The sequence below is a fragment of the Chondrus crispus genome, genomic scaffold (genome assembly GCF_000350225.1).
Source record: "Chondrus crispus Stackhouse genomic scaffold, scaffold_81, whole genome shotgun sequence".
Classification (NCBI taxonomy): domain Eukaryota; phylum Rhodophyta; class Florideophyceae; order Gigartinales; family Gigartinaceae; genus Chondrus; species Chondrus crispus.
The window spans coordinates 118790-145516 of NW_005178735.1; the positions used below are offsets into that span (position 1 = coordinate 118790).

Below are 26727 nucleotides of genomic sequence, written 5' to 3' on the forward strand. Positions count from 1 at the left end.
AATATCCTTCGTTCTGGAAATTTCGTGCTTAAAGTCCCTTAAAATCCTCGGTTACTTGTCATTTTGGAGTACTATACCGGCGACACACTTCGCATTTGTTGTTTTGGGCTGGTGACCAAATGCGGTAAAAGGCGACATTTCGCGTGTCGGGTCTGTCATGCTGCTGTTTTTCCTCCCTTCGCCCCGCGCTTGCAACAACAATTCACAATTCGGACCCTGTTGACAGCAGAAAAGTCAATTTCACCTCTTTATCACCGCAAAAATGCACCTGGTCGCCCCCCTAAACGCAACATTATCTCAAAAACAAAACTTGGTACTCAATCTGCATTATATTCTTAAGCTTTTTGCGCATACAAAGCTGCTATTCCGGTGTTCTGTAAGATGCTATTGCCGAAAACATGAAGGGAATAATACCCAAGGTATAGATTTTTGAATGTTCAATTTAATTTATATATTTTTGCAAAAAAAGAGCTGTCCCCAAGGACAAGCTCCGGTCGGAGAGACATGAGTTAAAGTGCAAAAGTTGGAAATGTTGGTGACGCCGTTTTCCAGAGTTTTCGAATGTTGACGAAAATATGTTTCATTTTTTCCGCAAAGTTTACTGCATAATCTCTGAGGGTTCCGATACGCGTTGACCAATAAATATGCGCCACTTGTGGCCGAAAAAGTGGACGAAAGGCGGTTTCAAAGAATCTCGTCTCTCCCAGGTCACACACCCCAACCCTTGAAGACAGCATTTATGAATGTCGATTCACGCGGTCAGCCCACCTTCACTTATACGCAATCACCGCAACCCGCAAACCGGCTGTGTCCCTAACCTCCACCTCTCACAATGAAAAAGTGCCCTCAAACCCCGGCGATGATCCCAGCTGCGCCAGTGTTAGGAGCTCCGCTTCTTTCCGGTGCCGTTCTCTGTGCCGTTTCTCTCGTTGTGTCCGCTCGCCCTCTAGCCATTCAATTGCCCAAGATTTCCCTGCCTGCACTTCCGAAAATTAGCCTTCCCGACTTGGACCTCCCTAATTTTGGCAAGAAGAAGGACGCTCCAGCTGCAAAGAAGGCGGCACCGACTGCCAGGGCCCCGCCCTCCGGCAACGTCCGCGTGCGTCCTGCCACTGGAGTTCGTGCGTCTGGGCAGTCGCTTGATGCCCCCTCTTTATCAGATATTACGGGAGTGCAACAGCAGCAGCGCGTCGGGTCTGCCGAGGGTTGGGAAAGGTTCCCAGAGCGACGGATGCCGGGCGCGAACATGGACGGCTGGAGGAAAGTCGCAAAGGACATTGCTCCGAAGATTTAGTCATGCAGTCATCATGTCAGCGGTCTTGGGGACCAGCTCTAGGTTGTACAGGGCATAATAGTATCTTAATGAAAGTTAGACGGTCAATGTACTCGCAAGAGAGGGCGGGATCTCTTCTCTTCCATCGGTGATGCGCATCGTATCCGAAACAGCACGCCACACCGCAATGCGTTCCTATTCACTAGACTACGGTGAATTGCCAACGATCAGAGAGGGGTTGCGCCTCCCTAATGGTCAGGCATTGTTTTCGTCCTTCGCCAGGTGTTGCTAGAATATAAATCAGACGAGTCGGCAACCAACCTTTCGTAACCTCATCTGTATGCTTTATTTTCAGGCGACAGACGAGAGCCCTATCGTCTGCCTTTCTTTTTCCTCAGTTTAGCTCGCCCACTCGGAGGTAGTGGCCCTTCTGCAGCTGTCGCAGACGCTTTCGCAGTCGACTTTTCAGCGTTTTTCATAGCCGCCGCGTCGGCAGCTGCCGCATCTGCTCCCTGTGATCCCCTAAAGTTGTTCTGATCCTTTGCCTTCTTCCTCTTGTATCCAGAGCGCAGCGTCTTAGGCAACCACCGTTCGGGGTCTGGAGGGGGTCCCTCTGGGTCATAGTTCTTGGGAAGCCGCTTCTTCCTCTTTTTCTTCTTGCGCTCTCGAACCGCGATGTTCTTCGCCGCAATGTCGTCTTCATCCGCTTTGGTTGTGGTGGTAGATGTGGTGTTTTGGCGTGCGGCAATGTCTCTGCGCTTAGGAGGTGGCAAAGCCTCAAGTTTCTTTGCATCGATGTCATTCTGTGTCGACATTGACGATGGGAGCAGCAATGCGGCCCTTTCAGCTTCAGTTGCGTCGAAGTACGAAGTGGCTACCACCAGCTGTGCCTGTGCTACTGAATCTGAGGGATTCGCATTGCACACCTCTCGAAGCACACCTGCGGCCTCTTCGTATTTTGCATTTCGGAGGAGTACGCTTGATAGTGCTGTCTTTGCCGACAGCGCGTCGGCACCCGAAGACTTTTTCACAAGTTCGCTCAACAACGATGTTGCAGATTCAATATCTCCGCTTTGTTCAAACAGACCGGCTGCTGTAACCAGAGCTGCAGACCTACCACGGAACAAATCTTGCAGAAGAGTGGCAGCTCCTTTCAGATCGCCACTCGCGGCGAGCAATTGCACACGAGCGGCGCGGACAACCTCACTGTCATCAACGTTACCAGTGAGAATACTGTCAGCAGTACGAAGATTTCCCTGCTTGGCTACCAGACTGGCTTCAATGAGCGGTACAAGTGCTTCCTTCGGAAATTCTGTTTTGAGCTTTGCCAACTCGGCCCGGCAGGCGTCGTACCTGCCCATTTGCACAAGCAAAACCGCACGGTTAGCAGCCATTGCGCGTCTCTGATTCAGGGCGAGTTTTCTCTCAACGGTGCGACCAGAAGTTGCTCTCATCTTCTTTAGTCCCTCTACCAGAGCTTCATGCTGTTCTTTAGGAAGAGACGGCCCATTCGCTGTAGTTCCGCTTATCTCCGCAGAATCATTGCGCTTTCCGAAGGCCAACTGCCCCAAGGCAACAGTGAGATTGTTTGCCGCAACAGCCAACGAAGCTGGATCAGCGTTCCGATCCCTCATGGCATCGGCATAGAGCTTCTCAGCTTCCTGCACACCGCCTTTCAAATGGGTGAGATACGCCATTTGCACTCTGATAGGAGCCATGATCTCTTCGGTTTCACCGGCGTCCTCCTCGTCTTCCTCGTCTTCTTCGACTTCTTCTTCAGTCTGGGCCAAAACAATAGCTTTCGCTTTCCGATCCCCATCATAGTGACCACACAAGAGTCCCCCCTCATTCTCCGTCGCTTTCCTCGTTTCCTTAGACCATGTCCCTACTTGTCTTACAATAGCGAGAGCATCATCCGGCTTGCCAGCAAGTACAAACGCAGCAGTGGCATTTGTTGCAAGCTCATTGACAGCGTCCCTCAACAAGTCGAGTTCTGCTCTCGTGAGAGGGATCTTTTCAGGAGCGGTAGCAAGGCCCGGTAATCGCCACCGTGACGTGGAGGCGGGACGTCTAGCATCCTCAAGATCATTTCTGGTGACCGCGAGTAAGGCGGAAAAAATTGAGGCTGATTCTGCGTACGAACCCGATCTATATAAGAGCTGTGCCTCTAATTTGCGTGCATCAGACCCGGGGAGGTTGTGCACGATTTGGACCGATGAGGAGGCAGCTTCGAGGTCTGCGCTTGCCCAGGCAAGATAGTGTCGTGCGAAAACCAAAGAGGGAGAGTAGGGAATGGCCGTGGCGGCAGTAGAAGCTTCCGGAATTCGACCTGAGTGTAGAAGGGAGGCAAATCGGATGGACTGCAGAAGCGTTCGGGAAGCCTTTTGGTCCAGTTTCTTCCGATTGAGCAGAAGGTCGCAGCGGGTGACAACTGCGTCATGCTCGCCACGCAGAAAAAGATCGCGAAGCTGATCGTTCTTTGCAAGCGGTGCTAAGGAGGGAGTTGACATCGCACTAAGACGCTAAGGGACAAGCGCAGGATGAAGCAGGTCGAACAAGCCCAGGTGGCGATCAGGTCTTGATGAGGAGCGGGTTGGCCGCACATGTCTTGGATTGAATTGCGGTAGCGGAGCTGATCATAATAAGTGATCATCATAATACTGTACACCGGGGACGGTATTTAGTGTCAGCGCTAAATTAGTGTCACCACGTAAATAGTGTCACTGACACTAATACATGTCAGAGCCCAGGACGACGACGGATCAATCCAGACATAGAACAATCCTTCCTTTGAGCCGGACCCATCTCACTGCCGGTCCGGAGGGATAGTATTGGTATGCGATTCGTTCGGTTCGTTTCGGGAGCACTAATTTGTGCGCGGGAGTGGAGATACGCAGGCATTCATTACTGAAAAGCGTTTTGTACTAAGAACAGGTCAACTGGTCGGTCTTTGGTCTGGTGTATAGGAAAAGGTTGGGCGATGCAGAGTTGTAACAAGGGGCATCTGCGATAAGGAAAGAGGAGGAGGGGGGGGGGGGGGGGGGGGCCCCCCGGGCTTTTTTTTTAGGGGGGGGGGTTTTGGGGTTTTGGTTGGCCCAAAAAAAATGGTTTGGGGGAGGGAAAGGGTAAAAAAGGGGGATGGGGAAAAAAAAAAGGGGGGGGGGGGGGGGGGGGGGGGGGGGCCAGCGTCAGGACTTGTAATTGGAGGCAGGCATGTGAGGTTTTGGTAGGACGAAAAGAAATGCTGTAGGCTCTAATGGGATCGAACTTACACTATTCATTGTTACGTTTGACAATATCAGTGACAGTAATACCGTTTTCACTGAAATAGTGTAAGTACGGAAATAGTATCACTGACATTAATATATGTTTAGGGGTCGATATTTCCATAACGGAAATGGTATCAGTGACACTAAATACCGTCCCCGGGTGTACTGTAGCAGCTCTGCGACAAATGCTTATACACGTGTACACGATGAAAGCATGCCCCCGTTTGCATGGATAGCGAGTACAGCACCGTAACGGTACCGTTTTGGGATGATCCATTGCGCGCGTTAGAAAAAGGGAAGGGCAAAGGGTAGGCACAGGGCAACGCAGTCAGCATGAAGTTGCTGGGCTCCTATCCTCCCGGACGCCTTCCGCCTTTTCTTTATTCCTCCTTCCTTTATACCTTCCCTCCACATTAGCGATACTGTCTCTCCTCGAGTCGCGTCCTTTCATCGCTCGCCTCCTGCGTATTGCCCTTCGCTAGCTGCCCGTCGCCCTTCGCTAATTCGAACATCAGCACCTGCTCGCGACCGTTTGCTATGGCGTTGCTGATTTACTCACATAGCGCACAGCCTTACCTGCTTTGCTTTCTTCGGACCAAGGGTCAGATGGATATAGATAGTGCACGGCTGGTTCTCTGTCCTATCCTAGAAGGCGCTCTCAACCGTAGAAAGCCATTCGCAATAAAGAGAGTACCTCCTCAATAGTGCAGTTGTGAGTAGTGCATACCGTGAATAGTGTAGGTCAAAACCGCTTGTCCCGACTTTCGACACCTGTACAGAGGGCCCTACTCATTAGTGCCGCCCCGTGTAAGACCCCAAAATTGGCACTATTGGGAGACGGCATTAATAGGTGTCCCATCTATTTTCATGCATTCGGTAATTAACGTCTGTCTGCTCCGGCGTTGGGTCTGTCGTGTTTTGCAGTGAGAAACGCGCGCTTTGCGGACCTCAGATACGATAGGGCGTCTGAAACTTGACATTCAGTAGCCAAATCTTCCAGCTCTCCAAACAATTCCGCAATCTCAACGACAGAGGGGACAGTCCTTCGCTCTCTCGCGTCCTCTGCGCTCCCATCTTCATCACTTGATTGCGTTGTAGTTGTGTTCGTCAAACCCTGAACTGACTCAAAAACGTCCATGGCATCATTAACAAACGCCTTTACCACACTTTCGTCGGACTCAATATTTACCCATCGTTCCACATGAGAAATTCGAGCAGCTTAGCCTCTAGATTTGGGACCCATACGGCCTGACGGGTCTTCAATTGCAGTGATTTGGGCTTCTTGTTGGCTACGCGGAGTAATTTGGGAGCAGTTGCTCTGATGTTTCGCACGGTGCGCCCTGCGATGCCGAACTGCCGCTCAATTGCTTCGGTACAGTGTCCCATTTCGAGCAGATCTGCAATGTCTAGCTTCTGCGCTATTGTCAGGCGCTTGCGCGTTGCGTTTTTTATTTCCGGAACCGGATCCATAATAAGGAGGACAAGCTTAAATCTGTGAACGCTGTTCGGCGAATGGAATGTCGCTTTCACATGTTTTCACGCGCGACGGACGGACGGCTGCATAACACCTGGACACGTTTGACACGTGGCACTTTTCGTGTTCGTACGTCTGGCCGGCATTAATGGGAGGGTGGCATTAGCAAATGTGGCACTAATGAGAGTCCCCCCATTGTATGCATCTCAGAAAAGCAGGGCGTGCATTGCTGCAAGCGTATGACGCTCAAAAGAGAACAAAAGTTCGACAATCAATGGAGCAGCTCGAGAACGATACAAATGATGCCGGTGGTGACAGGAACATTGCGCGAAGAGGGGAATGCATGCACAAGCGCCAACCCAAGAGCGTACAGGAGCCACAACTAAGCCCCCTTCTTGTGTATTTAATGTCAGATATGTACACCCGAATACTGCAAATAGTGCGGTCTGCACTATTTTGGAACGCCAATTCGAAGCCGAGGTGAAGGTATTTACTGCGGTCCGCACTAATATTGATACCGCACTAATTAAGTCATTTCCCCTATTAGTGCAGTCCGCAGTAAATAATTCTGTTCTTAATAGTGCAGTCTACCCCAGTTCTGTCTGTAATGCCGAATGCAATCTGGATCAATCAGAAGAGTTGATATTTTTTAATGTGTAAGGGTACTGGATATCTCTACGCGCCTTCGCCAACCACCTGGCCCTCATTCGCAATCACAGGAGCTCCCTCAAAATGGTTTCGATGCCTCTGAATTATGTTCTGTAGCTTGGGAAACAAATGTCTTTCCTCCCACTGCCCATTTGTGTTGAGCGCTAAGCCACATCTAATCATGGCTTTCCGTGCGTAGGTTAAACCCTCGCTGTCGCGTTGTGCGTTAACATCCCGAACAGCCGCTGTGGCAAGCTCCAGAAAGTAGTGCTTGCCTGGATTAGGCAACTTGCCAGAAGAAGCCGTAAAGTCACCCGCCATTATGCGCTTTATTTGGTGCTGGTCCCAACGACAACGCCAAGCATCTTTTAGCTTTTGTATCACAAAGGAATCGGCGGGCTGCAGTAGGTCCGTACAGTTCCGCGGGAAAAACCTGACCTCTGTTTTGATTTCGTTCAACGCTTCCAACATTGCCGCAGTCTCACCATGCCCACTTCAGTTGTCCATATACAAAACACGATGCCAGCCGTGCCGAAGCGCCTTAATTACTTTCCGTTCCCTCAGCCACTGCGGCATTACTTCGCGATCCATCCAACCCTTCGGCCCCGAGCGATACGAAACTCCCGCTACATCGTCAGGAACGCTTTGAATTGGGTAGGTTCTCTTCTTGTTCTGAAACACCACCATTGGCGCTTCGATTCTGGCATCCCTTCCACCAGATATACGTACAATCATTGTCATCCCTTCCGCTCCAGACACTACGTCTGAATACTTTACCTCGGCTTCACCGCAAATTTCCAACGTTCGATGGTTGTCCATGTTGATCACAAAGTGCGTTTCGTCAGCATTTGACACATCGTCCTCATCTAAACGTCCTGACTGAAACTCTCGAGCCACAAAGCCAAGATGATACGCCACTTCCTTCTCGATAAAAGCTTGCTTCTCCGGGGAAACCATCAATTTGCCTGTTTGAGCGCGACTAACAATTTCGTTCCGTTCCATAAATGCCTGGATCCAACGCGGTGTGATCATGTACTGAATAAACTTTTTTGACGACGTATCAAAATAATTTAGAAAATATTCATCCCTCGTAGAACTTTTTATGAGCTGTCTCGCAAGATCTCCGAGCAGCTTGGCATTGAGCTTGAGTCCGGTTTTTCGAAGCCTGTCAAACTCTTCGAGGAGGTCGGCTTGCAGAGCCATTACCCAAGCAGACCTCTTCCGACCGCGGCCAGGCATGGCCTTTAAATACACCCTTTTGATGCCGCAGCTTTTAACACTGGTAATTGAGCGCGGCGCGCAAACCGTCTCGTCTGCTTCAAGGTACTCGAGGCGTGCTTTCCATAAGCTACTTGCCTGAGAATTGTTCGCCTTTTCGTTTCCACGGAACAGATGAGGAAACTGGCGGACAGCTTTTGAGGCAATGTGTTTAGAACCTGCCCTGGAGACCTCCTCAGACATCCACTTGACAATCCTAACGCGATCTGATCGCGTAAACACACGTTGGACCGCTCTTGTGCGGACCGCCGAGGTCGCGGCTGTGTTGGGCGGCGGTGCCGGAAGGCCGGAGTTGGGTTGGAGTGTGGCAGATGTACGCGGATCGGAAGAGGAATGATGGGCATCTGCAGTAGCTTCTTGTGTTGAAGCTGCGTCTCTTTCGTTCCGCAGGCGTTCGGCATTTTGGAGGGAAGCAATAATGGGAGATGCTGATACCGTCATGATACGCAAGCTGGATCTTTCGGACGGCGGGGTGCAGCTTTGATGTAAGAATGGAAAAGGTAAGCCTTTATATGTGCATAACCGAAACACCACAATGGCGTTTTGTTCCAGATTTGGGTTAGTATCTGTCAAAAATGGCGCGCAGGACAGCGAATTGGCTGCTTTCTGAGACTGCACTATTAGATGTATGGTTTGCAATTAGTGCGGACCGCAGTAATTGCGCCATCGGCGATAGGCGAGAAACACAATTTACTGCGGTCTGCACTAATTTCGAACCCGCACTATATTTTCACCCGCACTATTTGCAGTATTCGGTGTAGTGTCGCCGGCGGAAAGAGGTGGGAATCGAAGTAAACGCGATTCGAACAGGAAGTGAGGCGTCAAGAAAACAAGGACAAGTCACTCTGTTTGCTAGTATGAAAATATTCGGCTTCCGCGAGATAGTTGAGGGGACGCTAAAGAAACATCCCACGTCATGCCAACAATTAAATTGAAGCGCAGGAGATATTGATTAACTGTAGAGCCTTTAACATACTCTCTATGTCATTCAGGAAATAGTGAAAGGAGAACCTCACTTGGGTGGAGATTGCTTGCTCCTTTTACGACGCCACTGTGGTGTAAAAGAGGGATCGAATTTTTGTATTCGACCACGAAATTTCGTATTCTAATGCTAAACTAACTGAGCTGGGCGACTTACTACATCTCCTCTGTCGGGTTTTACGTGACGATCCAAGGAAGGGTTGTTAAGGCAATAGGAATCTGTCGGTACGTAGAGCTCAAGTATGGTTCGGCGCGATCGCGCTCATCGTGAGCAGTGATGCAGGACCAGTTTGTTCGGCTGTGTCTTGTCAAATTGGCCGTACAGTAGCCGGGACAGCGAGGCGAGCGGGGACAGCCTTCCTTACAGTCTCGAGGAACGCTTTGATAATGGACTATAACGCGTGTATATTCCACAGTTGTGCACAATGTGAGGAAAACTGCCTCACAGCCGCTGCAACGCATATTGTATGTAGCACTCCTGGGGAGCAGGCACGTTGGAAAGATAGAGCTAGGCATTGCATTGAGACGGAGAACTAGGGACGCCAAAAGTAAGTACCCTTCGAAGGGTACCCTGTGCACCCGCTGGCATGGGACATCTACGGGGCATCTGGCCCCGGGACACAACGAGGCCTGCACCTTGTCGCCGACTACCTTTCTACTCGCACTGGGAACTCCCCAGTCCATGAGCGTTGGCGTCTCAGCACCATCCTTACCTCCCTCATACTCCAATATACGGCTTTATCCGTAAACCGACGTAGGTTACGGCTTCCCCCGGTTGCTCTACAGACCCTCGGTAGACCCTGATGTTCTAGTCTCGGGCCGCCCCAATACTCTCTCAATAAAGTCGACCATTCAAGGGTACCCTGTACAGTGAAAGGAAACTGAGGACTGAGTGCCGTGAATTAGAGAGAGGAAGTGCTCATAATAGGGCGGCCACATGATCCGCCAGTAATGTACACACCCAATGACAACTCGGCTGGAGCTGTCCTTCGGAGGGATCGGTACAACTGTGATTGAGGGTGTCTTAACATGCCCCGTTTTTCTGCAGTTTGCTCTGCTTTGTCCAAAGAGGTGATTTGGCGTGCTATGAGTGGCTCCTACGTTTTAATTTTTGAGTTTACGGTATTTGTTAAGATTTTAAAAGTATTCCTGGCACCACCGGGCAAGCTCAGGGTGCATGTTAAGACACACCCTCAGGGTGTGTCTTAACTTAGACAGGGAAACAAGGCGACCGAACGAATGCTTTACGAAGCAGGATCGCAGTTGCTGCTGTGGCCGTCTCGCCATCGCCAATAATCTCGGCCCAGGTTACACACCGACGGAGATGACTGGATTGCGCGCAACCGTACACTCCCGACGTATCGGTCGCACCGGGCACCATGCACCGCGAGTGACACTAAAAATTTGTGGAATCGCAACCAATCAAATCGTCTGCGTGGACGTGCATTGCTCACACTTTTTGAACTCCACATATCACATCATATAAAGTAGCTTTACCCGCGACGGTATGCATGACCGAGAACACATAAAGACATAAAGTACTATACCCCCCCGGCTTCCACTCTACCTGCTTATGCATCCTTATCCCCCGTCCTCGTCGCAATCGAGCGACTGCGAGGACCATCTCTCCTCAGCCCATAAACGCGTCCTACATCGTCTCGCGTTGGGATTTCGAGCTGGACTCCCACTTCGCAGCCTTCTAGATTCTGCCAACTCGCTGCACGGCTCTTGTCCATTCCTCCTCCCATCAGCCCAGGACTACCTGCTCTCCCTAACTCTCGATTTCACCCCTTCCCAATGCCCCCCTCTCTTTTCCCTCGGCTCCCATCGCAACGCCAGTCTCTTGCGGTTGATGTTCGACGAGCTCGACCACACTCCGAGTCCATCATTCTCTGACCGTTTCCTCGACAACGCCACTGCCTTCTGCACTTCTCAACACAAACGCATACCCATCTCTACCCACGTCGTATTTCAACTTCCATCAAAGAAACAAAGCTCACCAAGACAAGCAACTTTGAATGTTTCTACACGCCTCTCCGACACTGGAAGACGCGTATGGGCCGCTTCTCTTGTCCTTTATGCGCATGCCGTCTTCCCCGGTGCATTCGCTTCATCCATCTATCAAGCATCTGTTCTAGAGCTAGGCGCCGGCACCGGTCTCTCTGCCGCTGCCTTTGAGGAGGCCGACGTGCGTAGTGCTTGTCTCACAGACTGTGACCCTGCTGCATTGCATACTATGAAGCAAAATTCTTCCACTGTAGTCTCTTACCCCGCCCACTGGCTCTCTTTCGCCAAATTAGACATCGGTGAAAAACACTGCGTGCGCGAAGTCACAGACAAGAACAAGGTTGACGTCGTCGTAGCCGCTGATGTCGTTTACGATCCCGATTTTATACCTGCCGTTGTCGATGCCTTCGAGAACGCCCTTAAAGCAAGTACGAGAGAGGGGTATTTGTTTGCGACGAGTAGAACTGAGACGTCCGATCAATTACTCAATGAAGCTCTCGGCCAAAGCGACATGCAGGTCGCTGTTTTGCAAGACAATGTCAACTTGGATTGCTTTGGGTATCTGTGTGACTGGCATCTCGACAGGGTCAGGGTGTTTAGACTACGCACGAAGGGATCTGCATGACTCTCCGCGCGTGTCTCATCTTCCAGTCGTCGTCGCCGTGTCGAAACAGCTCCCACTACCGACTGCGGATTCAACACGCATCATGTCTGGACCGGACAAGATATGTCACACCTCTCCGTTTACCATCCCTGCACGTTGCCCGTTGCGGTCGAACATGCATGGCACAGAGTGCGCCGCAGCTGTTGACAGCTCGAGTGACAATCAGGAGAATACGTCCCAGTAAGGGCCCTGGGCACCAGAGTCTGTGCCCCAGGGCAAAACAAATTTGGTCCAAAGTACCAGGGCTCATGGCTCTGTAAAAGCCAGGTTGACAATTAATTTTTTCAATAGGGTCAAAGTGTAGATTTTGGGGCGACACCCGGCCAAAGTGAAATCTACGTGGGGGCGATTTCAATGCCGTGGGGGGTTTTATAGGGCGACACTACTAAAAAGTGCTTTGCTAGTAGGGTGATTTTGGTCCATGGTGTCCTTTTGATGGGTGACAATGCACGTTTTCTAGGGTGACAGAAAAACGATCGTAAAGTCACCTCCGACAAACTCATATTCGGGGATGTCACCCCATAAAAACGTATACCATCGTGGCATTTCGGCGGAGACCTAAATGTTAGAAAAGTCGCCCTAGAAACGCATGATTGTTTTAATGTCACCCTTATAAAAGCACGCCAACGCACGGTTTCGCGCTGGATATAGCGCTCTCAAAACTGAAACAATATAGTGTGGCTATAGAGGCTGCCCAGTGGCCACCACAGTGGCTGGCATACGGTGACGCGCGGTCACGCGGCGTACGTTCTGCCTTCTGAACCAGCCATTTTTCGGCGTCTACGTTCCCCAGCTCCCCCCCCGCACATCTCGCCGCAATGCCCTCACCCGCCTTCTTCATCGCCTGACTCTGCACCCTGCCTCTGGCATGGTTCAGAGCAAGGCGATGAAGGCAGGCACATGGGATTGCATATTGTTACTGATTGTGCACTGAGACAGCTTTATGGGAATGAAAACACTAGGTAAACATGCTTCCGTGGTATGGAAAATACTGTATATAATTGTATGTAGATAGAGTGGGTAGAAGTTGCCGGTGTTTCGCATATGAAGTCACCCTATATTTCCAACTGAAATCACATCAATCTCAGAAAACGATCCAATGTCGCCCTATAGACACAGATAAAGATCGGCATGTTTCAACATGTCGTTTTCTTAGGGCGACGTCACCCTCGGAATTGGATGAATGAGGAACGTCACCCTTCAATGCCACCTCAATTGGGGTAGTCGCCCCCAAAAACCCCCCAGGGCTAGAACTTCACCTCCCCAGGGGCATCAAAAGCCGCACCTGTCACCCCAAGATCCGCAAATGGCCCTTAATTTTTCTGATATTCGCCTCAAACGACACTTCTCCATTGGTCCCGGTGGAGGACCTTGTTGGCTCCGGCATGCCAGGCCTCAATGATGGAATATTTCCATCTAAACTCCACCGTAGCTGTAATTTCGATCTGGCATCTTGGACAAAGGCTGACAAATCTTTTCGAAGTTTCGAAGGTTCACAAAATGCTTGCCAAAGTTCTGAAAAACGTTTTCAGCGAAACTCAGAAACATTTTGGGGACATGCACCCTTGCATTACACAACGAGTCTCCTCCATCCACAGCTATCCTTTTATTGGAGCAGAGTTATCTCCCGCGCTGCCGCTGGAGTGGTGAGTATTGTTGAGTAGGGGTCTGCCTGGACATGGATTGGACCGCCTGGACATCCACGACATAAAGGGGGGTGCCCTTTGTTTCGGACAGGTTGTCAAAAATTAAAATAAAAACATCTTCATCAGGTCAGATTGGGATTTTTGCACCGTCAAAAGAAAGCTCTCGTTCTGTTCCACCAGCTCCATTAGCCAGTCAATACGTGGCGGCGGCGGAAAGTACGGGAAAACAGCGCAAACGCGAGTCCGCGACTACAACCGACGGCGTGCAAACGGCACGAGATGATCGGACACACACGGTCCATCTCTTAAAAAATCACAATTTTATTTGAGGTTTTTGGAATGCCACGTCACAGATGCAACCACATCCTCAGGCTCTTTTCTTCTGCAACGCTTTACGCCGCGCCACGGCACGCCGTATGTTCATGGACCGAGCTTTTCCCTTCAACACAGACACCGATAAACCAGCTAGCGCCGCACGCCGGCTCCACCGGTAGGCGTGGAACTCCTCTCCTTCCAGTACATGCTTTTTGTCACGGGCAGCAGCCTTTTCTGCCACTGCAGCAGCCTTTAGTTCGCGCTGTAGACGTTTAGCCGCATCTGATTTCATCTTCTCCCTCGCCAAATACAGAGCCCTTTCTGACGTTAAAACAGCCCCTTTAGGCGTGTCGATAAATCCGCAGTCTGATACTGTAGCGTCCTCACCCAACACCGCGTGGCGCATTTCTGTGCGCTTTAATTCAAGCAAATGTTCCAACTCCGAAACTGACACCATCGTGTCCGCGACATTTGAGCTTTGAGGGCGGGGCATTCCAAGCAGTTGGCTTGCGTCAAACGGCCAAATTCCAGCCCTTCTAAAGCCCGTTGTGATGTTGTGAGCGGTAAAGGCCTTTCTAAAAGCATGTGTCAACATACTGCAAAACGAAAAGGCGTCCCAATCGTTCGAGTAAGATTTAGAAACAGACAGGTTCACAGCTTCATTCAGTGCATTTTTAAACGACGAAAACACAGTGACGTCTAGCGGTTGTGTTTTGCCAGAGGTGTGCGGGGGGGAGGGCATACACAATCACCCCATGTGCATTGAGCATCTCTAGCGCTCTTACCGACATGTGGCATCGCTATCCATCTAAAATTAGTAGTACTTTTCTGTTGTTGGATGTTAGGTCCGCCACATGCTTGACAAAATGAGTACACCAAACATAAAAATTACCACTGTCAACCCCTCCTCCTTCTGCGCGCATTCCGAACACGGAATGCCTTGGCAAGTAGTCAGAGAAGGTCTCCGTAACCCATTCTCCATTTCGTTCTACCACACGATAAGGCACTCTTACACCTTTGAAAACAAATAGTGGCGGAGCAACATGTCCTGACGCAGAAACCGCCGGGAGAATTGTGACACGGTTTTGGTTAAGAAAATTCCCCATTTTGGCATCCGACGTGCTGTTTCGCGTGACGTAAGCACGGCTGCTGCCATTTCCATTCACATCTCGTTGCGGCGTGGCTCCGGTCTCGTCGCAATTCCATATGCGATTGGCGTCAATGTGGTGCTCGATGATAATTTTTTCGATTGTACTGAAATGATGCGTGAGCACAGCAGCATTGCAGGCGCGAAACTGAACCCCTTCCTGGGGGAGAGGTTTGACAAACCTTATCGTGTCGCGGTGTCTTTTAGTGAAATTGCGCAAGAAACGGTCTCCCGGAATGAGGTTTCTAAAATTCAAGAGGCGCCGACGCACAGGGAGCATTCTTGACACAATAATCGACACGGCCTCCTTGAGGTGTACATGTCGAAGGGGGAGACCACGCTCTGCATATCTGATCAATAGTGATATGATCATCTCCTCCTCCACCTTAGTAAGGGTATCGAGGCGTGAGCGTGAAGCTCGCACAAACTGGTTTTTAGGATTTGCGGCTTGGACGCGGCTGCATATTGTGGACTTGGGAATTTTTGTGACGGAAGATGCGTGTCGATAGGTACTGCCATTGTGCACAAGACCTATAGCAGCTTGGATGCGCTTTTCACGTTTGTCTGAGGCCATGGCTTTCTAAGAGGTACTCGGTGGGAGCAAGTGGTGGACAAGTGAATATGCCGTGCAGCTGCTCAGTTTGGTCTTTCAAGGGTTTACTTCGCAATGAGCGGGAAAAGAAGGAGTTTACAATTTGAACTGACCGCCCAACATGACGTAACGTGTCCTGCAAAGCCGATTTGGCAGATTGGTTTTTAATTTTACCAGTTGGTTTTGGCGGTATTTGATGAGGGAGTGGAGGCGTTGGAGCCCAGACTGACCAGTGGCCCGCATTTTTACATATTTTTCCAATTTTTTTGCATGTCCGAACTCTTTGTCACTGTCCAAAAATTTGGGCACCCCCCCTTTACATTGTATACATGCGTCAAATCCGTGCTTCATCATAAACCTGTCGGTGCCTCTACAAGGCGATCCAATTTTCTTTCTGTTTTTCTCCTCTGCACTTCCATTTTCATCCATCATCCATCTCTTTCTACTCTACCTCCACTTCTACTCCTCTTCAACGCCATATTGCCCTTGGTTATATCCTCGACAGTGCTGTTGTTGACTCGCGCCCCGACACCGCCGTCCCCGCTGTGCCGCTGCCGCCGCCACACCGGCCGGCCGCGACAGCCTCGTCAGTCCCGCAACCGCCACCATCGCCGCCGTAGTCGCGCCCGTCGCCCCCGCATCGCAACCTGCCGCAGATCTTCCCCGTCTTTGCCGACGCAAGTGCCTTCGGCAAGAAGCTCTCCGACGCCTTCTCCGCCCAGGACGCCCCGAACGCCGCGCCCGTGTACGTCGTCCCGCCGCCACCCGCCGCTGCCCCGTGCCCGCCGCGCACGCCTCATTTGTCTTGGTTTTGTCCTCGAAGCCTTTTGCCAGGGCGGTTCTTGGATTTCTGCTCTTTTCGTGCGTTTCCCGTCGCGCCCGTCGCCCCCGTGTCGCGACCTGCCGCAGATCTTCCCCGTCTGCGCCGACGCAAGCGCCTTCGGCAAGAAGCTCTCCGACGCCTTCTCCGCCCAGGACGCCCCGAACGCCGCGCCCGTGTACGTCGACCCGCCGCACACCCGCCGCTGCCCCGTGCCCGCCGCGCACGCCTCATTTGTCTTGGTTTTGTCCTCGAAGCCTTTTGCCAGGGCGGTTCCTGGATTTCTGTTCTCTTGGAGCGTTGCCCGCCTCAAGCGCGCGCGTTCCTGATCAATTTTCGGCTGTGCCTTCGCTTATATATCTAAAATTTTGAAGCTGTCCCATCCATGGTTCCGATGTACACACCGCTGCGCCAACATCCTTCTCAATCCATCTCGTCAACTCAAGAAGTAAATTATGAAAGCGCCCGGCAAGCTCCTCAAGAGGCATGGGACCATATATATATGAGATGAGCCGCTCAGAGAGAGAGCGGCAATTTGGTGGAACGGACGAGGAATGGCGTCATCAGATGGACATGGGCCGTTCAATCTGCAACCTTTTTGTGGAATGGACGAGACGCGGCCCATATCATAACGAAATCATTTCGTCTTGGCATTATGCCAAGTTCAAGCGCAGATGGAATGGAGACTGTTAATAAATTTGATGCGAGCTTAATCAACAATGGCGCTGTGGTGCTGCGGACCATGGAAAAAAGGGCGCAGTCAGCATTTCGGCCATACAAAGACACGTTTCCGACCTCAATTTGGCACTGTTGTCGCCGGTTCTGCTTTACTTTTATTGCTTTTGATCCTGAGAAGCTCTTTCTTCTCGAAGAGCTGAGGCTAATTCATCAAATTGCAGAACGCATACATGCCAATATCCATAATATTTCTAGGTTGGTTGAAACGAGGCGCAAAGGAATCGGAGGTTCATACGTGGGGTTGTTGCTCCTTGTAGGGAACAGAGAGAGATTTATACAAACGAAACCGCAACAGGTCAACAGAGTGCACTTACGAAGTTTGCCGATTTCGCCATGAAGCGAAGGTACTGCCATTTTTGTACGGAAAGGAGGACGCGCCGAGTGGTACGAAATGCCCGCTCGAAAAAATATGTACGGAGGCAATTTGTTGCCTTCTCGGGGTCTCGCGGAATTTTCTCTACGGCAGAAAGAAGAACATCAATTCCAGACAGCTGTCTTCTGTATCCAGCGATCAAGAGCTCTTCAGTATCATCGACACTGCCGGAATTCGGTTGAGGCAGTACCGAAGAGTCGGGGATCGGCGTGGATACTCGGCGATCGATGACATGCCGAGGTTCGATTGCGGTTGTCCCGAGCCCTGTTTGGGGGCTTTGAACATTGTGTTTCTGACAAACGAGTACAATTAATTTGCACGTTGTGCGAGGGAGCTTAATCCGAGACGAAACAAAAATCGCTACCTGTTGAACGTCATGTTTTCGGCGCTCAGCAACTCACCAACCAAAGTTTGCGATTTCGCCCTCTCAGCCCTCTACACTATCTCCAAGGGGCACGTGACCGACATCCGTATTGCTCTCCAAGCCATGTGTGATGATCCATCAATTGAACACCGTGCATTTATTGAGGGAGGTGCCGAAGGGTACAGGAAGCACGGCAGACATCCCATGAATAGATACCCGGACTACATCCGCGAAAAAGTCGAGAATCATCTTGACATGGTCTTCAAGACCATGTCAAGATGATAGTCGACTTTTCGTGCGCACGTTGCGCGCGAATCCTGCTGGCTCGTGTGAAGTCAACATTTGCAGAGTCTATTCTCCAGAAATCAATACAAAGGAAAAGCTTCGAAAACTGCTGGCAAAAGCTCTGGATGACGATGGGGACGTTGATGGGCAGCTCTCTCAGCCTACATTACAGCGGATAGCAGACAATTACCTGGAAGGGCGCAAGTGCGCCATTGAGTTTACTCAAAGTGACCACAACGCCTGTCCAAACTGTAAGACGTTAAACTATGCTATCCTTCCGTTTCATTTTGAAGCTAAGCAACTCGTACAGAGCCACAAACAGAAGTTCTGCAGTCTTCAAAGGCCGTTTCAAGAGGATTTGCAAACACAGTCGGACCGATTCACGTCTCACATTGAAACAAAACGTTACCAAGAGAAGGAGGTGCTGCGTGTGTTCGTTGAACACAACAAACGAGACGCTGCGATACCTGCTGCAGTAAAGGGATGGGGCGACTTTTTCTGGGACACGGAAAACAGCTATAGGAGATTGAAAATTTGCGGGGATGGTTGGACTTCATTGCAGAATCACGCTTCGGTGACACATCAGGACGATATGACAAAAGTTGACCTTCCCCACTTTGTGGTGAATGCTTCTGCGGATATCACAAGATGGCGATTCGACGTGAATGCCCATGTGAGCGCGGTGACCAAGGACGCCGTTGTATTTTCTCATGAACAAGGAACAGGGTCGAAAAATGCATCAGCAAATATTGAAATGATATTGATCGACCACCTCGTCCGATGCAAGGACGAGTCGATTAAGATTTTTGTTTCGGATAATGCCTCATTTGGCAAGAACTGGCTTAGCAGTATCGTGCCTCCGCAGTATGTGGTAGATCAGGGCCTAGCTCACATTGCAATTGTCGTCTCCTGGAAAATAATCATGGAAAGTGGTTCGCAGACATGCTTGTAGTATAACCCCCCCTGGGGCTTTTTAGTTAGATTAGATCAACAACGGGATCCCATACTGTAGAGCTCGACGCTCTACAGTACAACCGCCCGTGTCCATGTGTATACTACGGGGACAAGGGACACGCGCATACACGTGCACACGTGTACCACGCACGAACGAAGCTCGCACGCGCCACGGGTACTACGTGTACTGTCAGCCTCGACATAGCTGACAGTATTACAGTGCAGGCCGACCTGCAGTACAGTAGCCTACTACAGTACCTCGGTACTGTAGTGTTATGATAGATTGTTTTGTATATTAAATATGGAGCGGACCGACGGCGGCAGGAGAAGGACAAGCACGGACTTGTCCTCAACCGACCGCCAAGGTCAGTCCACCCAGCTTATTCTAACCACGCGCCTTCGCCTTCGCGCGGGTTAGGAGGAAGGGAGCGGGTAGGGGACACACGCGTGCGCGAGCGAGCCTAGATCCGCCTCCGTCCGTCAGCGCTGGTACGTTACCCAGCGCTGCTCCGGGGCGTCGAGGCGTAGATCGGCCCAGGCGTACGCTCGTCCCCGACCTTCCCGCTCTACCACGCCTCTACCAGGGCCCGCTTCCCTTCCTCGTCAGCTGGTGCTTCACCCGTCTTCCCGTTCGAACGGGTCTACGTCGGACTGCGCATACACCCTCAGTCGTCTGGGGGTTTTTATGCTACAGTGGTCTCCCGACCTAGAAAACCCCGAGATCTTTCCGAGAAGACTTTCTTTTTCCTCCGCGTCCGTACGCGTTGAGATGAGTCAAGAATACGCCACCTTGATCCGGTCCGAACCGGCGTATCCGACGGTGGCCACTATGCACGCACCATCACCGCCGTTCGGCGACGGCGACGCTGGTCTCCGAGACCACGAACCGTCGCCCGAGTCCCCCGAAGGACAAGCGGCTGCGATGTTCGATCGCATAGCTGACTACATCGAGGAAGTCCGTACTTCACTCCGTATAGACGTGACGGACGCCGTCTACTCGCGATGTATGGACGAGCTCCGCTCCCTACGTGAAGGGAGGTTCGATCGAGTCAGCCAGTCCTTGGAGAATCTCCGAGCACTAGTCGACGAATTACACTCGCGACTGGTGCTCGTCGAAGACTCACGCCTCGCACAGCCCGTACTGCACGGGCAAGGTCGCCCCACGAGGCCGACCTCGACGAGACGTCCCGACGATCGACCGTCCCCGTCAGCAGAGCAGTTGGGTGCGTTCGCGCACCTCTCCGCCGAGCTCAACGCTACGCGACAGCGTGCTCGTGACATGGAACGGACCATGGCCACGAGGCTGCCCGGTGCCCCCACGAGAGGGCCCGGTGGTGCCGTACCTCCGAGCGCCGTCGCTCCGGAAGGTTGACGTCCGACTGGCGCCGACACTAGTCGGACTGCGGAAGGAAACCGTCCTCCGATGGGCGCGAATCTCGCGTCCGAGACCCAAGCATTGCCGCCTATCCCCGTAAGTAGGCGGCAGATGGACCGCGTATCGTACGCGGACGAACAGGACCGTGGAGGAGCCGCTCGCGGATCCGGAGAACCCATGTTCTCCGTCGATCCCCGCTGGTGCGGCTACCCGCTAGCGGGTTACACCGCGCATCCAGGTCCGGTAGACGTCCGTACGCTACCCGTCACTGCCTTTGGCACACTAGTTCCCGCCGAGCCCGGGCTCGAGCCGGTTCACACGATGATCCAAGAGTTCAGCGCCGTCGCTGACTATCGTATGTACCGCTTGGACAACACCTCGAGGCTCGTCACCTCGAGTGACGCCGGACGGATCGCGAAGTACGTCCAACGCTGTCGTGGGATCCGTCCCACGATGCGTAGCTTCGACGGTACGGGCCCGATCGAGCTGCTTCCGTTCTTGAAAGATATTCGGATAACCTTCAACTCGCAACACCTGACCGAAGCTGTTGCGGTGAGAGTCCTCGCGCAATTCTTAGAGCGCGACGCGGAGCGCCTGTATACGAGTTATACGATGCGTGGCCTCCGCGCCGGCCAACTACACGACGATTTGAGTTGGCCGGGGCTCGTGAACAAGTTCCTGAAACGCTACCTAACCGACGACGTGTTAGGTGAAGCGTACGACGCTGTTGCGACGGCGCGACAGCAATCTCATGAGGCGGAGAGCACGTTCGCGGACCGGCTCGAAACTGCTGCGTTCCGGTGCACGGCGGTGTTCTCCGAACAGTCCCTCGCGCACTACTTCGTGGGGGAACTGGCACCGGCGACCCGTGCCGCAGTGTTCGAAACCGTACAGCGGCTGCCGAGTCGCCAGAAGACCGATCTTCCGACCATCCGCCGTATCGCAACGGCTGAAGGAACCACTAACCGCGCTCGACGCGGTTTACCTCTGCCGGATTCGAAACCGGCAGGGAGGGCTGGCAGGACTACGAAGTCCGCCGCAACAAGTTCGCCCGCCTCTACCCTCCATGTCGGGGAGGATGAGTGGCAGGCCGACCCTGTCCTCATTGCGCAAGGAGCAGGGCCAGTAGGGGGTCGACCCCCTTCACCAATGTCGACCGGAACGACGTCGAGCTACGCGACCGCATTCGCGGCCACTCCAAGAGCGCCCAGGGGTACGGACCCCGGGGTCGCTGAGCTCGACATCTCAAACCGAGATACCGGAGGTGAAGCCCCTCGCGTGGCCCTCCTCACCGATGAGGAGGCGCGTCACGCGTCGACCTTCGCCTCAACGGACGGCAGCGCGTACGTGTGCTGGCTATGTCGTACGTACGGACACGCCATGTACGTCTGCCCGTTCCTGTCGCCGGAACAACGAATGTTCACGGCGTACAGGAACTACCGCTACCAGATGGAGACGCGCCCCGGGGCGCAAAATCTCCTCCGGCAAGCGGTCGGCGAGGGTCGTCCCCGCGTCAAGGTTTCCCGAATCGGTCGGGTGGGGGCGCTCGCTTCGCCCCCCGTGGAGGCGGGTATCGTCGTACCGAACTTGATCGTCGGGATCGGCCCGACTACCGCCAGGCCGACACAAGGTACCCCCGCCAAGGAGGGAGAGGGGACCGAGACCGTTCTCGGTTACCCCAACAGGTACAAAACGCGATCATGTACCTACAAGATTGGGTAGATGGTCCGTATCCCCTACCCGCAGAGGGACAAGAAAGCGAACCGGTTCGACACGTCCCTCAGATCCTGCGATGTCCGGATGTCGCCGCTCAAGGGCAGGAAGTACCCGGGTACTTCGCCGATGACGCGCAGCCGCAGTGGGGGGATCGTCCCGACCCACGCAGCCAAGGACGCGAAGGGGACCTGGCCACCGATAGCCAGGGGGTAGCTCCGATAGCACCGGTAGTTCGAAAAAAGGTAAAGACGGTTCCGTACACGCGGTCGCGTGAGCCGTCTTTTCTCTATGAACTAGACCGGTCCCCGCGTGCTCGCCAAGGACACGGGGGGTATTGTCCGATAATACATCCCCCGCTATCGGAGTCGAGCACGGGGACTCCAGCAATGTCGACATTGCAGGAGAAACCCAACACCGAGGCCCACGTAGACCCGCTGTTGGAAGAAGGCATCACCGGGACACCCGACGTCCCAGTGACGTGCAACAAGTGAGAGGCGGTTAACGACGACCGACACGAGTCGGTCGACCTCCTGACCCCCGTGAGCCCAAGGTCGCCGGCGAAATGTCCGCCTCGTACGGACTCCAGCACCTGGACGGGCGTCACTGAGACGCGAACGTCCCCCGACTCGATCCGAAGGAAACGCAAGAGGGGCCAACGCCGAAGTCGAAGGCCCCGGCGGAACAACCTCACCGATAAGGTCGCGCCCAAGGCGGTCGATGGCCTCGTATGCCTCATGACGTCGAAAATATATAACGTCTTGGGCTCCGTGGCCACCGAAGGCAATGCGTTTAAGCCCCACACGATCGCCGTCGACACGTGCTCAGGCTACAACTTGGTGAAGAAGGCCGACCTCCCTCCCGACTGGGCCCGCTACGTAATACGGGACGCGCCATTACCCCGCCTGGCTGGCGCGAACAGTAACCCGCTTCGACTTACGGCGGTCGTCCGCCTCGCGGTCCGGTTGCGGAACACAACGTTCCGCATACCTTTCGTAGTCGCCGAACAACTCGCTGTTCCCGTTCTACTTGAGACCGCGTTCATCGATGCTCACGTACGCAGCATCGACATCGACGGACAGAAGCTCGAACTTCGTCACGGTGGCTCGGTAGCCATCGTCGATGGGAAGGGGGAACGGACTTCCCCTACCAGGCGACACGGTTGCCAAACGAGTCGTCCGGAGGTACGCGAGGAGGCCCCGCAGGCGATCCGAATCGCCCGCTGGGTTACCATCCCCGCGATGTCGCAAGCCCGTGTGCGTGTGACAACCGCGGGGAGGGGTCTCGTGTTCCTGGAACCCAAGCCCTCACTCCAACACCGGCATGGAGTGAGGCTGACGAATGGCGTCGCGGAGGTCCTACCGAATCAGACCTTCGACGTCATCGTCGCGAATTTCTCACGACGAGAAAGGAGCTCCTTTCTCGTCGGAATCCTAGGCTTCCGAAGCACACCGTCGCGGGATACGCGAAGCGCAACCCCCTCGCGATCCTCACTCCCAAACGTAAGGTCGCCGAGGGGATCGCGCACGCGCTACACCTGACCGACTTGACCGATCAAGTCGGTGGGGTAGGAGTTGGCCGATCCAACTCCGACGATAAGACCACCGCCGGGGCAGGGAGGTCGACCCGGACGAACGGTCACCTTTTATGCCAACCGACGGCGAGGGGTACTGTACTCCACCAGCAAAAGGATCCCGAAAATCCACCGATGAATTTGGAAAAAGAGATCGACCTGTCATACATCGACGATGACAAGCTCCGTGGCCACGTACTCAAGATGCTCCGTAAGCACTCGAGTCTGTGGAGCGGTGCGCTTGGAACGATCCAAGCCACGGAGCACCCCATTCCCCTCGAACCGGGAACGAAACCGATTCGTTCTATGCCCTATCGGAAGGGCCCGGATATGCGCGAAATGGTCGCGAAGGAGGTCAACAAGATGTTAACGCAGGGGTTATCGAACCCTCGAGCACCGAGTGGGCGTCCCCCGTGGTGCTCGTACCGAAGAAAGACGGCTCTCTTTGGTTCTGCGTGGACTACCGGCGTCTCAACGCGAAGACCGCAGCGGATTCGTATCCGCTGCCACGGATGGACGACTGCATCGACTCGTTAGGAGATGCAGCCGTCTTCACCACGTTGGACTGCAATTCCGGTTATTGGCTTATCCCGGTCGCTCCGGAAGACCGGGATAAGACCACGTTTACGACGCACATGGGCACGTTTCGCCACTTGCGCATGCCGTTTGGACTCAAAGGGGCACCGGCCACCTTCCAACGTGCGCTCGACATAATACTCTCCGGAGTCCGCTGGCAAATATGCCTCGTCTATCTCGACGACGTGATCATGTTCTCCCGTACGCACGGAGAACACGCGAGGTATCTCGATACCGTCTTGAGCTTACTGCGGAGTTCCGGTATCTCCCTTAAGCTCAAGAAGTGCAGCTTCTTCCGACCGAAGGTGCACTACCTGGGGCACGTCATCTCCCCAGGCAAGTTGAGCGTGGCCGATACGGCGGCCGAAGCTTTCAAGACGTTCACGTTCCCGAGGACGTTGACGCAAGTGCGCTCGTTCCTCGGGGCGTGTAACGTATACCGCCAATTCGTTAAGGGGTTCGCTAAGATTGCGCGTCCTCTGACCGACATGACGCGCAAGGATTCGGATCCCGATTTCTATAACCCCACGGAGCTGCAACTTCAGGCGTTCGAGAACCTTAAGAAGTGCATGATCGCTCCGCCGATCCTCGCGTTGCCCCGGCACGGTCGTCCGTACATGATAGACACCGACGCGAGTGCCTACCAACTCGGCTGCACCTTACTTCAGGAGCACGAAGAGCCGAACGACTGGCGCCCCGTGGTGTATTGGTCGTACTCACTGTCCGATAGTGAGCGCAACTACAGCGCTACCGAACGCGAGTTCTTCGCCGTAGTGTGGGCCGTCCGCACACTACGGCCATACATACAAGGCACGACGTTCACCGTACGGACGGACCATGACGCCCTCCGATGGCTCATGTCTCTCACTGAGAGTTCCGGAAGACTCACCCGGTGGCGGCTACGTCTGGCTGAATACGATTCACCATTCAGTACCGCCCCGGACGCGTTCATCAGGTGCCCGATGCCCTTTCACGACTCGTGTCGCCGAAGGTCGCCGATGACCCTCGCCCCACCGTCGAGGTGGATGACGACATCCCCACTTTCGACGGGGGCACGACAGTTCGAGGCGTATCGAACGAGCTAGCGGACCACGCTTGTACCGCAAGCTGTGATCATCAGGCCGTCCATGTCTTCGTAACGACACGGAATCAAGCCGAAGCCCGAACAAGGTCGCGCGCACGGACGCGCGACGAACCGCGAGGTGACGACGAAGCCCCCGCTCTCCAAGAACCCAATTCGTTTTGGGAGGAGAACGACGAGTTCGACGCCGCCGACATCCAGCGCGCCGAAGACCCCGAGGCTGGCGCGCTCGACTCCCCGGTCGCCCCACCGCAGGACGACCTTCCGGCCCCTCTTACGATAGAGGAGATAGCCGAAGAGCAACGCGTGGATGACTTCTGCCAAACCGTTTTGGCACGACAGTCAGAGTCCCGGGACTCCGCGTTCTTCGAGGACCACCAAGGGGTGCTCAAACGGAGACATCCCTTCGACCCTGATATCGTTCAAGTGGTGGTACCTCGGACGCTCCGCGCCAGGCTCCCTCGCCTGTGCCACAACCCGGCCATCGCGGGGCACCCGGGCCAGAACCGTATGTACTACGCACTTCGACGCGAGTACTACTGGCCCCACCTGGCTGCAGACGTCGCAGCCACGGTGCGAGGGTGTCGAACCTGCGCGATGAACCGGGTCAAGCTGAGGAAACATCTCAACCGATTGAGATTGTTTCCAGCTACGAGGCCCTTCGAGAGCCTCGCGATCGACATGTTGGGACCGCTCCCCAAGACGAAGACAGGAAAACGATTCCTGCTCGTGATTACGGACCGCTTCAGTAAGCTGACGCAAGTCGTTGCGCTCCGCACGATAACAGTGTACACGGTCGCAGTTGCGTTCTGCGACTCGTGGGTGTTCAAGTATGGCGTCCCTCGCACGTTGCTTTCGGACAACGGCCCTCAGTTTAATGCCAAGTTCTTCCACAGCACGTGCCGTGTTCTGGGGATAACGAATTTGTACACTTCGGCGTACCATCCCCAGACGAACGGGCAAGTCGAGGGATATAACCGAACAATGGCCTCGACGCTGAGGAACTACGTGGGTGAACACCAAGACGACTGGGATGTGTAAGGGGGCCGCTTACGTATGCGTACAACTCCCACGTACATCGCACCACACGCACCACGCCGTTTGAGCTCGTGCTCAGCAGGCCACCGCCGGAGTTCTCTCTCCGACGGGCGGACCGCGACGCGCCCCCTTCCGATACGGGGAACCCACGTGCCGAGTTCCTCAAGACCTTGGACTCGACTATCCAGAAGGCCTACGGGAGCCTGCGTCGGACGCAGGCTCGCTACCAGCGCGACTTCGATAAGCGCATACGACGTATTAATTCCCGGCTCCGTCCCGGAGAATATGTATATCTGAACCCCACTGATGGGGGGAAGATCAAACAAGCTCGCCTCCCGGGCTGTCGGACCGTACCGAGTTCTCGCGAACGACCAGCGCACCATCACGATCGATCGTGATGGAGTTACAGAGCACGTCTCCGCAGATCGCTGCGTGTACGCGCCACCGCCGACGGGCGCAACGCGGACGAGCACGACAACCCCGGATGACCATGCCGACAAGTGTAGTGCAATGTGCCTGTCAGGCCGGAACCAGGGTCCAACG

At 53.7% G+C, this 26727-nt stretch overlaps 3 protein-coding genes; 2 read left to right on the forward strand and 1 right to left on the reverse strand.

Annotated features, from left to right (window-relative positions):
* Window positions 1–832: 832 nt before the first annotated feature.
* On the forward strand, window positions 833–1616 carry CHC_T00007692001 (hypothetical protein). XM_005711375.1 is given in 2 exon segments: window positions 833–1294; window positions 1295–1616. The coding sequence occupies 1 exon segment, from the start codon at window positions 833–835 to the stop codon at window positions 1292–1294; it is 462 nt and encodes a 153-aa protein (XP_005711432.1). The 3' UTR covers window positions 1295–1616.
* A 28-nt stretch (window positions 1617–1644) lies between these two features.
* On the reverse strand, window positions 1645–3783 carry CHC_T00007693001 (hypothetical protein). Its single transcript, XM_005711376.1, has one exon. It carries the CDS (start codon window positions 3781–3783, stop codon window positions 1645–1647), a length of 2139 nt encoding a protein of 712 aa, XP_005711433.1.
* A 6713-nt stretch (window positions 3784–10496) lies between these two features.
* CHC_T00007694001 (hypothetical protein) lies at window positions 10497–11555 on the forward strand. The gene has a single exon (XM_005711377.1). It carries the CDS (start codon window positions 10497–10499, stop codon window positions 11553–11555), a length of 1059 nt encoding a protein of 352 aa, XP_005711434.1.
* The last annotated feature ends 15172 nt before the right edge of the window (window positions 11556–26727 follow it).

Bases quoted from the DNA above. Each gene is read 5' to 3' on its own strand.
- CHC_T00007693001 (XM_005711376.1), bottom strand. From the start codon at position 3,783: ATGTCAACTCCCTCCTTAGCACCGCTTGCAAAGAACGATCAGCTTCGC.
- CHC_T00007694001 (XM_005711377.1), top strand. From the start codon at position 10,497: ATGCATCCTTATCCCCCGTCCTCGTCGCAATCGAGCGACTGCGAGGAC.
- CHC_T00007692001 (XM_005711375.1), top strand. From the start codon at position 833: ATGAAAAAGTGCCCTCAAACCCCGGCGATGATCCCAGCTGCGCCAGTG.